General features: G+C 41.5%; 1 protein-coding gene across 1 annotated transcript in view; it reads left to right on the forward strand.

Annotated features, from left to right (window-relative positions):
- The window catches only part of STAT3 (signal transducer and activator of transcription 3), a 30191-nt gene that overhangs the window by 4463 nt on the left and 10999 nt on the right, over window positions 1-14729 (forward strand). The window contains 10 exon segments of the mRNA XM_007177794.3: window positions 5531-5626; window positions 5782-5863; window positions 6047-6141; window positions 6315-6466; window positions 8579-8737; window positions 8897-8989; window positions 10221-10280; window positions 13667-13696; window positions 13799-13892; window positions 13998-14045. Of these exon segments, the coding sequence (XP_007177856.2) occupies window positions 5531-5626; window positions 5782-5863; window positions 6047-6141; window positions 6315-6466; window positions 8579-8737; window positions 8897-8989; window positions 10221-10280; window positions 13667-13696; window positions 13799-13892; window positions 13998-14045 (909 nt within the window).

The following is a 14729-nucleotide window of genomic DNA, read 5'->3' on the forward strand; positions in this document are numbered from 1 at the left end:
GAATCATTCAGGTTCATATGCATTTCTCTCTGTGGTTAAGTTTGAGAATAACCTCACTAGAGCTAGAGATACAGTTAGTTTAGGGAATAGGGATTATGTGATGCTAACAGGCCCATTGGGGGAACACATATTGATATATGATAGTCTATCTATCTAGATCGTCTAATCTATTATGTGTATATGTGTATGTGTATCCTACTGTGTGCTGGTTGTTATGGCCCCCTGCTTTAGAGGAGGTTGTGGTCTGGGAGAAACAGAAAATCAAACAACTTTATAATGCAATAAAATACAAATTATTAAAATATACTAAAAAAGATGAAAAAACTTAATTAGATCAATAACCATAAAAATATATTGAAAAAGACTTGAAAAAAATTACACTCCCCATTCCACCAAAAAAGCCAATAGGCCAGATGGTTTAAAAGTTTTAACAAGCTTTTGTGGTACAAATTGTTCCAGTATCATTTAAACTCTTCCAAAGTGTAGGGGAAAAAAAGAGATGTTTCCAGCTTATTTTATGAGGCTAGATGTAATGCTAATATCAAGACCTAAAAAGACAGTGTAAGTAAAGAAAAGGTTAGGATTTTTGAATCCTGCTTAGTATACAAAGCATGGTTTATATTCTAGGAATGCAAGGGTGGCTTAACATTAGGGATTCTATTAATATAATTCATTAAATTAGTAAGTTAAAGAAGAAAAATTGTATTTTTGTTAGATGACAAAATTTAGTGTCCATTCTAGATTTTAAAAATAAGGAACTTTCTTAACAAAAAAAAAGAATATTTGTCAGAAACCAAAGGGAACATGATTTACAATGGTGAAGCATTAAAGTTAATCTCATTAAAAAGTTACAAGATTGAGGGTGCCTCCTGCCATTGATATTTTTCTGACAGATCCAGCCATTGTCATAAGACAGAAAAAGGGAGTGTTAATGTTGGAAAGCAAAAGACAAACTTTTAAAAAAACAAAACACAATTATTGGAACTAACAAGGGTTCAGAAAAGTGATTGTGTTCAAGATAAATGTTTTAAGAATCAGTAGTTCTCTTATACAATAGCAACAATAACCCTCCATTACATGACAGTGTAATGGAAGCAAAGATTGGATTCATAACAGGAAAGACAAATGTATATGATATGCATATATTATTGAAATGTATGATAAAGTGTCTAGAAGGATATATACCGAAGCATTAATGTTGTTGGTTACGGGAGACTTCTTTAGTTTCTCTGAGGTGTTTTCTTTAATATCGTATAATCAGGGAATTTTTTTCCTTTTTTTTCCCCCTTCTTTCAAAAAAAATATGGTAGAATACACATAACATGAAATTTACCATCCTTTTTTTTTTCTTTTAGCTGTGCTGTGCAGCTTATGGTTGGCATCTTAGTTCCCCAACCAGGGATCAAACCCATGCCCCCTGCAGTGGAGGCGTGGAATCCTAACCACTGGTGCACCAGGGAATTCCTGCATCTTAACCATTTTTAAGTGTACCATTCAGTAGTGTTAAGTTCATCACATTGTTGTGAACCAATCTCCAGAACTTTTTTCATCTTGCAAAACTAAAATTCTGTACCTATTAGACTGTAGCTCCCCATTCCCCCTGGACCCTGGCAACACCATTCTAACTTCCTGTCTCTGTGAATTTGACTACTCTATGTACCTCATATAAATGGAATCATACAGTGTGTGTCTTTTTGTGACTGGCGTATTTCACTTAGCATAAAGTCCTTAAGGTTTATGCATGTTGTAGCAGGTGTCAGAATTCCCTTCCTTTCAAAGGCTGAATACTATTCATTGTGTGGCTCTATCACATTTTATTTATTCATTCATCTGTTGATGAACACTTGGGCGGCTTCCACCTTTTGGCTTCTGTGAGTAATGCTGCTATGAACATGGGTGTACAATTTTTTCTTTTTAAAGACAAAAATGTAGCAGGCACAAAGAAGAAAGAACATCTAAGTCTAATTGAGAGAGTCAGGAACGGCATCATATAGAAAGGAGAGGTTTGAGCCGAGACTCAGTGCTTATTGTATGGGCATCAGGCAGATGGTAAGGAGACCACAGTGTAGGGAGAAAGAAGATCGTGTTCAGACAGAAACAGGAGTGCATGTATTCTTGGGAGAAGTGTAGGAAGTTCAGCATCTGACTGGGTAAAGGAAGATAAGGTGGTCAAGGGCCACATCATGACAATCTTCCTAGTTACTCATGCCTGGCAATTTGGCCTTGGAAGAGCAGTTTACCACAAGGGCCTTGGGCCCAGACCTCCTGGGTTTGAAGCCCATAGATCTGCCACTTGCTGTGTAACCTCAGGCAAACGGTTGACTCTCTCTGTTCCTCCACTGGGAATGATAATAGCACCGACTTCATAGAATTAAATTAATTCCTGTGTGTAAGATGCATAGAACAGTACCTGACACATAAATGCGAAATAAATGTTAACTGTTTTCTGTTGCTGCTATCATCATCATCGTCATCCTCCTCATCCTCCTCATCCTCATCATCCTCATCATCCTCATCCTCATCCTCACCACATCTGTAGGAAATGGGGACCAACTAAAGGATTTTAAGCAGAAAGCTGATAGGCTCAGATGTGGATGAGGGGGTAACTGATAATACTCACTGTTCAAGACTTGGGCGTCAGGGAGATTAGCCAAATGGCACTTGTCTGTGTATCACTAGAGTTTGCTGTTGTGGAGAACCTTTATGTTTGCATCCTGTTCCATAAGATAAAAATAATCAATTTAAGCCCATTTGGAGAGGCACCAACTTTGCCATGAGAGTTAGAAAAGCAGTAAGCGTCCCAAGAATGGTCCCAATCGTATTGATCAGGGGCTGGCAAACAACACCCAGGGCCCAAATCCCGCCTGCTGCGTGATTTTGTAAATGAAGTGTTTTTGGAACACAGCCGCACACATTCATGTATGCACTGTCTCTGGCTGCTTTCATGCCGCAGTGGCAGGGCTGGGTATTTATACAGTCATGCAGACTGTATGGCCGACAAAGCCAAAAAATATTTACCACCTGGCCCTTAGACAAAAAGTTTGCAGCCCGTAATACAGAGCTACCTCAACCCAGGCCTCACTGTTGTTCTGTCTGTTTACATCATCTGGCATATTCCCACCTGCCTTTCGTGGGTAAAGCACAAGGAGACAGGAAGACAAGTGAGCGTGATCGCTTGTCTCCCAGGGCTCTCAGTCTAATTGGGTGATAGGTGCACAAACACTTCAAGGGAGAAAAACGTAGAGGAGGATGTGAGTACTTTTGCTTTGGGAAGTTGAATAAGGTTTCACAGGGGAGAAAACATTTGCACCGAGTTTGAAGGTGAGTGAGTTCAGCTGTGGTAGGCTGAGTGGACAGGGGGCGGGGAGTCAGTGTGCAAACACGTTGTGTGTGGGGAAGGGTGGGTAGTTTGCAGTGACTCAAGCACAGGGAGGGAAGGTTTCAGTTTTTGGATTGTGTGAAACATCTGTCTGTGCTGGGCTGAGACATTTATACCTGGAAGCAGCGGGGAGCCAATAGATTTTACTAAGGTATCAGAAGTAGGTTTCTGTGGGTAATGACTGATCACATCTATTTTCTCCCTTTAAGTGCAGTACCAATTTAGAAATAGACATGGGAGTTGAATACAGATTAAAATATCAGCTGTATTGTTGGTAAATAAGACCGAATACATGACTTGGATGGGTAACCATGGGGGCTTTATTTATCTATCTATCTATTTATATTGTAGTACAGTTGATTTATAATGTTTCAGGTGTACAGCAAAGTGATTCAGTTATACATGTACATGTATCTATTCTTTTTCAAATTCTTTTCCCATTTAGGTTGTTACATAACACTGAGCAATGTTCGCTGTGCTATACAGTAGGTCTTTGTTGTTTAGATACCTGTCCCCTGGGTCAGGTCTTGGGGTGAGAGACTGAGTTTTCAGGGGCAGGACTGCCCCAGTCATCCTTATGGAACTTCAAAGACCACTCACTAATGCCCACTGAGACAGAGACATAGGCCTCTAGAACTGCTTCTAGAAACCAGGCCCTGGCTTCTGCCCCAGGAGTGCCCCACGAAGGCAAGAGTGGGAGGAGAGAGGCACCAGCTTAAGTGCTGAGCCCTTCCGAAGATCTCCATGTGCTAGAGTCTTTCTCCCAACCTCACTAATCCGATGAGTCACTCTCCCTGTGAAGAGAGTAAGGATGGAGGTCGCCTTCCCAGAACTTCTAAGGGAAGTTTGTATTCTGTGGGCTTGGACAGGGTCCACTGGAAAAGGAGAGCATGGTTCCCTCTAAAGCTGGCATGTTTAGATCTATTTTGGAGACTTCTGGTAGCAGTGTAGAGAGCAGACTGGAAGTGAGCGAGATTAGAGGCAAAGGGATCAACAGTCGGGGCTTGAAATGAGCCAGTGGGGCTAGAGATCAGTTGGAGAGATTACGGAATATAGAGCCAGGAAGATTTGGTGGCTCAGTGTGAAATCAAAGACAACCCAGAATTTCTAGTTTGGGAAACTGTGTATATAATGTCTTTCTTGGACTCTCAGTTCTGTTCCATTGGCTGATATCTCCATCCTATGCCAGTAGCACACTGTCTTGGTCACTTGCAGCTTTTACATGGTCTTTTTTGTCCGAAGAGGTCCTATTACTTTGACAAAACTTATTTGTAAGTTTCATGTGCAATTCGACCTTTTCAAGGCACTGGCCTCCTCCCCTTCTCCCCTGAGATAATATCTCTTGATAAGGAATTTCACCCTGGGACAGAATGGTTTTTTTTATTATCCCACAGAAATGTATTGGACACCCCCATTTATTTATTTATTTATTTTTTTGGCCGCACCTCCTGGCGTGTGGGATCTTAGTTCCTCGACCAGGGACCGAACCCCTGCCCCCTGCAGTGGAAGCGTGGATTCTTAACCACTGGACCACCAGGGGGGTCCCCCCGCCCAATGCATTTATTTATTATTATTTTTAAATTTAATTTTTATTTTATATTGGGATATAGTTGATTTACAATGTTGTGTTAGTTTCATGTGTACAGCAAAGTGATTCAGTTATACACATACATATATCCATTCTTTTCCAGAATCTTTCCCATATAGGTTATTACAGAACATTGAGTAGAGTTCCCTGTGCTGTACGGTAGGTCCTGCCTGATGCATTAAAATAGGCATCTAGCATCTGCTGTCATAAATTGTTCTGAATCTTTATATATATATACTTACCTAGAATGAGTTTTCTGAAGGTAGGGACTGTGTCTTAGCTCAACATGTGGTCTCCTAGTGCGATACGTAGAGTGGGTTTACAGTATGACCTAGAGGTGAAAAGCCAAGGATACAGGTAGAAGTGTGAGCGCTTTCTTGGCACCATACTGACAGCAGCTGGAGGGCACTGGCTGCCGGTGTAACCACCTTTCCCCTCAAACAATGGCAGCAGCAGCTCAGGCCAAGCAGGAAGGGTATTGGGGGTGGATGGAGACTAGACAGAGATGTTTTTCTCCCCGTATTTCCAGCATTCACATGTACATTGGCTCCCTTTTTTGGCAGCAAGGGGGCCAGGCCAACCATCCCACGGCCGCCGTGGTGACGGAGAAGCAGCAAATGCTGGAGCAGCACCTACAGGATGTCCGGAAGCGTGTCCAGGTGAGGCAAGTGTAGGGCAGGAAGACTTTTCTTGGGGAAGTTGCCTGTGGGTCCTGCGTGTATCTTTTGTGAGGTTTTTAATCCTATTCAGAAACTTCCTTTTCCCTCTCCCCAGGGAAATCCTTTTTACTTCTGTTTCGGTTTGTTTTAAACAGGATCTAGAACAGAAAATGAAAGTGGTAGAGAATCTCCAGGATGACTTTGATTTCAACTACAAAACCCTCAAGAGTCAAGGAGGCAAGTGAATATTAGAGACGTTAAAATCTCCCCTAGAAAGTGAGTTTGTGCTCCTTGAGTCTCAGGACTTGCTTGTTCAGACTCGGGGGAGTGGGTGCTCAGGGGCTGCTGGCGCTTAAGGGAGCCTAGTTACTGAGGACAGGAGTATTCCATCAGCTCAAGGAGTTTCTGCTTCCTTCTCAGATATGCAAGATCTGAATGGAAACAACCAGTCAGTGACCAGGCAGAAGATGCAGCAGCTCGAACAGATGCTTACTGCGCTGGACCAGATGCGGCGAGTAAGAGCTGTGGGCACCTCTGCCTGCCTGTCTCAGTCACGTGCAGGACTTGGGCATCTCAGGGAAGAACTGGCTTGTTTTCTAATGAGTTCCTTCTCTGGAATTGACTAAAGACTGTGGTGAGAGACAGTCTGAGGAAATGTTTTCTGACTTTGTTTTTGGTTTCCAACCAGAGCATCGTGAGTGAGTTGGCAGGGCTTTTGTCAGCTATGGAGTACGTGCAGAAAACTCTCACGGATGAAGAGCTGGCCGACTGGAAGAGGCGGCAGCAGATTGCTTGCATTGGAGGCCCTCCCAACATCTGCCTAGATCGGCTAGAAAACTGGTAAAACAGAAAAGAGAAGTTTTTCCTTTCTTCCTAGAAAGCTGTGCTAAATTATGGTCAGAACTGCAGGCCCAAAGAGTTGCTACTACATTTCAGAGGTGGGGACTTCAACATACTCAAATTTAGTCTAAGGGTTAAAGCTTTTACTTTATTTGGACAATTTTTTTTAATGAAAATGTATTTATATTGCTATATTTTATATTTTTTAAATAAATTATTTATTTGTTTGGGGGTTTTTTGGCTGCATTGGGTCTTCGTTGCTGCACGCGGGCTTTCTCTGGTTGCAGCGAGCGCGGGCTGCTCTTCGTTGCGGTGCTTGGGCTTCTCATTGCAGTGGCTTCTCTTGTTGCAGAGCCCAGGCTCTAGCGCTCGGGCTTCCGTAGTTGTGGCTTACAGGCTCTAGAGCGCAGGCTCAGTACTTGTGGCGCACGGGCTTAGTTGCTCCGCGGCATGTGGGATCTTCCCGGACCAGGCCTCGAACCTGTGTACCCTGCATTGGTAGGCGGATTCTTAGCCACTGAGCCACCAGGGAAATCCCTATATTGCTATATTTTAAATATATTTGACTAATTGAAATAAAGCTTTTGGTTTAACTGTATTTAACACATGGACTAAATTTCAAATTTTAGTTACTTTAATACTCTTAAATGACATGCTTTTTATAAGGGAAAAAAGTTAAAATACAGGAAATTAATAAAGAGAAGAAAAGACTTTAAAGATCAAATCATGCAGAGGTACTTAGAGTTACAATTTTGGTGACTGTCACTCTAGACATCTGTTGTATATATAAAGATAGAAATCTATACATTCCACATTAGTAGGATCATTCTTTATATGCTCTTCTATAATCTGCTCTTTTACTTTCATTCATTCAGAAAATCTTGATGGAGCACCCTTGATGTGCAAGGCCCAATGACAAATATGCTGCACCAGCTTAAACTGGGAGAAACTTGACATGAAAGGGGACCCAGATACACAGAGCATGAAACTGGAAATTTAGGACAACTCTACATGAGATGCCTGTTCGTTCACATCCTCACTAGCCCTGAGCTTTGCTGATTTACTGAGAGCAGTTTTAAATGCTTCCTGATCAGGGAACCAAAAAGCTTAAGTTCTGGGAATGGAGAATGTAGATGCCAGAAGGGAGTCAGCGAGCTCAGAAGTCCTGGTGCCGTCCTCCCCTGCCCCTTGCCTTCCACCTTCTCTCTTTGGGGTCTTTACTAAACTAGTGGGGGGCCATCAAAGAGAGACACTGATATTCTCCATTCTTGGGGACAGACTTAATCAGCCTTTGTCTCCCTGTCTACTTTTTCTATATGCATGTTATCAATATTTTGAAACATTATGTCACATCCTTTGATCGATGGTAGGTGAGGTTGAAAGGGCTCCTGGGGATCGTGCAGTTCTACCCCCCGTCTCTCAGGCAAGGGAACACCAAGGCCCACGAGAGTGAAGGGACCTGGCCAAGTTTGCACAGGTAGTGAGGGACAGAGCTGGCTCAAACCCATCTTCTTGGGCTGTCTGATGTCCTGCGCTTCCCCAGTCCTCAGATTTGGGTACAAAGACAAGTTAGGCTGAGGAAAGTGAGCATCAAATTCCTTATTTCATGTTCTCCATATCTGGGTTCTAATGTTTGTCACTTTCCAATGGTAACGCGATTAATGCCTCCTAGTGGCATAAGTTTTGACACTTCTTCCTCTATGCCTGCCTTCCTCTTTGAAATGTAAAATTTTAGGAAGGCACTGTTTTAAAAAGGCAAAATAGGGAATTCCCTGGCGGTCCAGTGGTTAGGACTCAGCACTTGCAGTGCCAGGGGCCAGGTTCAATCCCTGGTCAGGGAACTAAGATCCTGCAAGCCACGCAGCATGGCCAAAAAAACCCCAAAAAAGGCAAAAATAAGTTTCCCTTTTCTAATCTAATGCTGCTGAACTGTACATTTAGAAATGGTCAATTTTATGCTATGCATATTTTCCCACAATGAAAAAAAATGCCCCTTTCCTATGTCAGGGGACTGCGTACAGGTGTTTATACCTGTGGTATTCCCTTCCCCTTCTCCAACTCACCTGTGTACACCCACTTAGGTAACTGGTATCTTCCTTATTTTATTGGCAGGATAACCTCATTGGCAGAATCTCAACTTCAGACCCGCCAACAAATTAAGAAACTGGAGGAGTTGCAGCAGAAAGTTAGCTACAAAGGAGATCCCATTGTACAACACCGGCCAATGCTGGAGGAGAGAATCGTAGAGCTGTTTAGAAACTTAATGAAAAGGTAACTTAGAGTCCCTGCCCCTTTCCCCCATCATCCCCACCCTCCACCCCCCCTCCCCAAAATGTCCTTGAACACGAGATTGGCTGACTTCCGAGGAACAGGACAGGGACTGGCCCACTGAGTTGTGTGTGAACCACTGCCCTTCTCTTTCCCTTCCAGTGCCTTCGTGGTAGAGCGGCAGCCCTGCATGCCTATGCATCCCGACCGGCCATTAGTCATCAAGACCGGTGTCCAGTTTACAACTAAAGTCAGGTGGGCCACGGAACCTCCACTTCTGGCAGATATTGTATCAAGGGTCATTCTCAGGGCCAGAACAGAGTTGGTGGCCAGGGTTGTTCTTTATAGGCGTCGCAGGCAGTACTATGATGGGTATGGAATTTGCTGGCATAATATCAGCTTGCTCTCTGATTCTCCTATCAAAAGCTAAAGAATGGTAATCTTTTTTTTTTTTTTTTTTTTTTTTTTTTTTAAAGGATTTTCTTATTTATTTATTTATTTATTTATTTATTTTTGGCTGTGTTGGGTCTTCGGTTCGTGCGAGGGCTTTCTCCAGTTGCGGCAAGCGGGGGCCACTCTTCATCGCGGTGCGGGGACCGCTCTTCATCGCGGTGCGCGGGCCTCTCTCTATCGCGGCCCCTCCCGTCGCGGGGCACAGGCTCCAGACGCGCAGGCTCAGCAATTGTGGCTCACGGGCCCAGCTGCTCCGTGGCATGTGGGATCTTCCCAGACCAGGGCTCGAACCCGTGTCCCCTGCATTAGCAGGCAGATTCTCAACCACTGCGCCACCAGGGAAGCCCCAAGAATGGTAATCTTTTTGAGGTTACCTGGGTATATTCCTATGATTCAGGCCCGTTGTATTCCTAAGATTCCAGACCTAAAGTCTTAAGCCATAGAATCTCCATCTCTCCTGCAAAAGGGGCAGAATAATGCCAGTTATTTTTTGTTCTTTGAGCCTACTTTTCCCTGAGGATTTTAAGGGAAAGAATAAAGCTTAGTGATAATAGAAGCTAAGAGGCCACAGGGCAGGTGGGTGAGGGGCCTGCAGGTGGAGCGTTACTTTCACATTCAAGTCAGAACAGGTAAGCTGGGGTTTGCCCTTCTGCAGTGAAATTTCCCTCCTCAGAAAGGTAGTATGGTGTTAGGTTTCAGGTTTAATAGAAAGAATACCACCTGCAGAGCATGTATTCCTGTAATATTTTTCATGAAATGGCTTTCATTATCCTTTGGTGAATCTCTCACAACTTTATCTAAGTTCTTAGTTCTTAGGCTTTCTTTCAGTCCCTTTTTGCCTGATGCTTGACTTAAAGTGAAACCCAGCACCCATGGGAAGAGGAATTTGGGATTATGACTTACCTCTTTAGAATTGAAGAGTTAACGAATTTTATATTACTTCAACTAGAAGTTGCTGGGGGAGCCTAATTGGATGTTTTTTCTTTGCTCTGAAACTTTGTTTTTCTTTCTTTCTTTTTTTTTTTTGAAATAGATTGCTGGTCAAATTCCCTGAGCTAAATTATCAGCTTAAAATTAAAGTGTGCATTGACAAGTAAGTACTCCTTATCTTAGCTCTTTTTTTCTTTTTTTCAAACGAGGGACAGAGAAATGGGAATTTTGACAGACATCATGTGAACTTAGAGGCTTTATCTTCGTTCAGAGATCTTCGTTTCTTTAAAAAGTTTTCAAAAGCCTTGCTGTGCATTGTCATTTATGTGCCTGAACAAAACCACAAAGCTGGCGGTACAGATTTGAGTTACTATTGCTATTGTGACCTCGAGTTCCTCTTTTTCTTTATTCATTTTTTTACTTATAAATGTAATGTATGCATATTATATAAAACTGAGAATATATGGGAAAATTGATTTTTGTTGCTGTTTCGCACTTTACCACATAATGGAATCCTCTTCAGAATTTGACAGTACCTTTAAAAAATTAAAATGCCCTTCCCTCTGAAAAGATTAAAAAAGAGAAAATGTAGGTGATATAATTGTTTATCTGGAAATTTCATGAGAATGAATTGGAAAATAGTTACTAATGAAATTAGGGACTTGAGGAAGGTGGTAAGTTTAATAAATAAATAAATAAGCAAAAATTGATTACTTTAACCATAAATTAGCATCAACCAGTTAGAAATTATAATAGAAAAATGATCTCACAATAAGCAACAAAAATAAAAAATAAATGGTGATAAACTTAACAGAAATATTTAAGACCTACTTGAAGAACACTGTGAAATTTTAGTGAGGAAGTGACTTTTTAAAAGTGAGGCGATAAGTCATACTCCTGGACTGAAGACTTTTAATTTTATTATAAAGATGTTTATTCTTCCCAGTTAATATAGAACCAACCAAAACATGAACAGGATTTTTGAAAATTCTTGACTTGCTTTTCAAGTTATATCTTAGATGAAAAAAATAAGCAGAGATAGTTTTTTAAAAGGATTTGTTTATTTTTAATTGTGATAAACATAAAATTTACCATCTTAGCAATTTAAAATCTTGCCCCAAATACTTCTTTAATATCATCAAATAGCCAGTTACTGTTCAAATTTACCTCATGTTTTTTCTCAGTTGGTTTCTTTTTTTTTTCTTTTTATTTTTTTATTGATGTATAGTTGATATCAACCGTTTGTAAGTGTACAGTTCAGCAGTGTTGACTATATGGACATTGTTGTGCAACAGATCTCCAGAACTTTTTCATCTTATAAAACTGAAACTCTGTATCCATTGAAGATCAAATCCCCATTTCCCTCTCCCTCCAGCGCCTGACAACCACCATTCTACTTTCCAAAAGAATTTTTTTAACAAATAAAAATTATGGGGGGTGGTATGGGAAGCTGCCTTGCCCAATATTAAAATGTATCACAAAGTTTCAGTTGCTAAATGAGTGTGTTACCAGGGCGGGAATAAACTGATCATTGAAGCAAAATCTAAAGTCCAAAAATAGACTTCAGGTTTATATAAGGAATTAATATACATTTTAATTGATATCTTAAATTAGCGAGGGAAGGGTGGATTATTCAGTAAGTCGTCTTAGGGAAACTTGGTATTGGGGGGATTTGAGTAAGAAGTTAAACTTTTCACTGTCCATCAGAATAAATTCTAGATATATCTTAAAAGCATAGGCAAATGTATAGTATAATGGTGGTAAAAATGGCAACCACTTTTGGAAGACAATTTGGCAGTTTCCTAAAAAGTTAAACATACACCTACCCTGTGACCTAACCATTCCACTCCTAGGTATTTACCCAAGAGAAATGAAAGCATATGTCCACACAAAGGGTTGTACAGGAATCTTCACTGATAGATGAGTGTCCATCAACAGGTGAATAAACAGTTGGTGGTATATCCATACAACAGAATATTATTCACCAACAAAAAGGAATGAACTATTGATACCCACAACACAAGGATAAATCTCCAAATTAACACACTGGATGAGAGAAGCCAGACCAAGAAAAAAAGAGTACATACTTTATGTTTTCATTTATATAAAATTCTAGAAGTGCGAATGAATCTATCATGACTGAAAGCAGATCACTGATTGCCTGGGGACAGGGGTGGGTGAAGTGTGGGATTGGGGAATGGGTCACGTAAAGGCGTGGGGAAACTTGGAGATGCTGGATATGTTCATTATCTTGATTGGGTTGATGATGTTACAGGCGTGTATGGTATACATATATCAAACCTCATCAAATTGTGCATTTTATATATGTAGTTTATTATTTGTCAATTACATCAAAGGTATAATACAAAAAAAAAGAATGTAAAAAGAAAAGTAAATATAGACTAGACATGAGGGAAAATTTTCTGATAATGAGGACTTTATTTAAGTTCTCAAATGTGATATATGGGGAATTCCCTGGCAGTCCAGTGGTTAAGACTCTGAGGTTTCACTGCCGAGGGCCTGGGTTCAATCTCTGGTCAGGGAAGTAAGGTCCCACAAGCTGCATGGCCAAAATAAATAAATAAATAAAAATAAAATAAAATGTGGTATATGGAAAGGTATCTTCTGAATGGTTTAAAAGTTGATCCATTTTAATCTGTGAACTCCCACAGAATGTACTGTTTAATAAATAGTAGCTGTTTTTCTAAAAGCATAAGTGAGTATATAGCAATGGAGAAGGACTTTTTAAACAGAACTAAAATAATTTTAAAAAGAAAGGAAAACACTGAGAAATGGTGACTATATAAAAAACGAAATATTCAAAAACACAGGGAACACACTGGGAAGAATATTTCCAGCTACGTCAAGGGGATGCTCTGAGTTACAGGTAACAGTAAACCTTTGCAGAAAACCCAGTGTGGCTTAAATAATAAGGAAATTTGCAACCCAGTATAACTGGAAATGCAAAGTTAGAACAAGTTTCTGACGGTGAGATCAGTGACTCAATTGATGTCATCAAGGACCCAGAATCTTCTGTCTCTCTTCTCTGCCGCCATAAGTGTCACTGGCATTCTAGGGTTCCCTTCTGGGTTGCTGCATGGTTGCTTGTGGTAGTTAAGGCCACATGCCTCCTTGCTCATGTTCAGCTGAAGCTATGGAATGTAAGTCCAGCCTGAGAGAGAATCCTTCCCAATCTGATTGAGACAGTGAAGGTCCTGTCCTCACCCCTGGACGGCTGCACTGTGGGCATGCTCTATTCTGGTGAGCTTAATGATCAGGGTCCTCTGGAGGTGGGGATGGGAAAGATACTTGACAGAGTCAAGGTTCTGTTAGGAAGAGGGGAGTAGAGTTTGGGTAGGCAACCAGCTGTGTCTACTACTTCAGCATGTATAGGATTGTTAATTTCACATATAAAATGTAATTGAGTCATGTACAGAAATCCCCAGGAGAACAGCAGTTTTTCCATCAGAATAAATTATAGGTGTTCAAAGTAGACTTTTGAAGAAACTCAGGGCCTTTTTTATTACCACTGGTTTGTGTTCTTAACAGAGACTCCGGGGATGTTGCAGCTCTCAGAGGGTAAGTTGAGCCTGCAGGCTTCCTTGTGTTCCCATTTAACCTAACTTTGTCCTCTGACCACTCGCTCACCTATGTGGTTGGTTTTTTTCTCCTGTGATTCAGATCCCGGAAATTTAACATCCTGGGCACAAACACGAAAGTGATGAACATGGAAGAGTCCAACAACGGCAGCCTCTCCGCAGAGTTCAAACACTTGGTACACGGAAGAAGCCTGGACTCACCTGCTCCCAGGGCCTCTGGCAGGGGGAGGGGTTAGGGGAGAGCCTCACGTGACAGGGGATGCTCTTTGCTTTTCTTACAGACCCTGAGAGAGCAGAGGTGTGGTAACGGGGGCCGAGCCAACTGCGACGTAAGTTTTGTTGGGGATGAAAGCCAACTATAGGAGGGTTTTCTTTGAGTAGGAGAGAAAAAGAGCCTTCTTACTGCCCAGAAGTAGAGACACCTGACCAGCTGCAGTCACCCCAGGCCTACATGACACATCAGAAGTCACTCATGCCTTGCAGTACTCTGGCTCGGAGCATTTCCTTGATTGTCCAGGGAGTCAGCTCGTCATTAAGGAGTGGAAAGTCCCTTGCCCACACCCATGTAGTGGAAAAGAAGCCTTCCACCTTGCCTGGGGCTTTCCAAATTCCCCTTCCAACTTCCGTGCGCTGACATGGCTTGGCTCAGCTTTTGGTGACCTGTTTTGGTCACTGAGGTGGGATGGAAGGTTTCAACAAATTCCGAGTTAAACATTTTACCAAAAGAAAAAGAACAAAACAATATGAATCCCCTTATTTCTTCTCTGCCTCCCATTTATTCAGATTATTGGACTCAGTGTCAGGAATAAATTTAAGGGACTTCCCTGGCGGTCCAGTGGTTAAGAATCAGGGCTTTCACTGCCAAGGGCCTGGGTTTGATCTCTGGTTGGGGAACTAAGATCCCATAAGTTGCATGGCGTGGCCAAAAAAGAAAAAAAAAGAATAAACTTAAAAAAAAAAAAAAAAAGGTAAATGTGACCAAAAACTAGTTTTAAATCTTTTTTATAAAACTG

This window comes from Balaenoptera acutorostrata, chromosome 20 (assembly GCF_949987535.1).
Source record: "Balaenoptera acutorostrata chromosome 20, mBalAcu1.1, whole genome shotgun sequence".
In the NCBI taxonomy this organism is placed as follows: Eukaryota; Metazoa; Chordata; class Mammalia; order Artiodactyla; family Balaenopteridae; genus Balaenoptera; species Balaenoptera acutorostrata.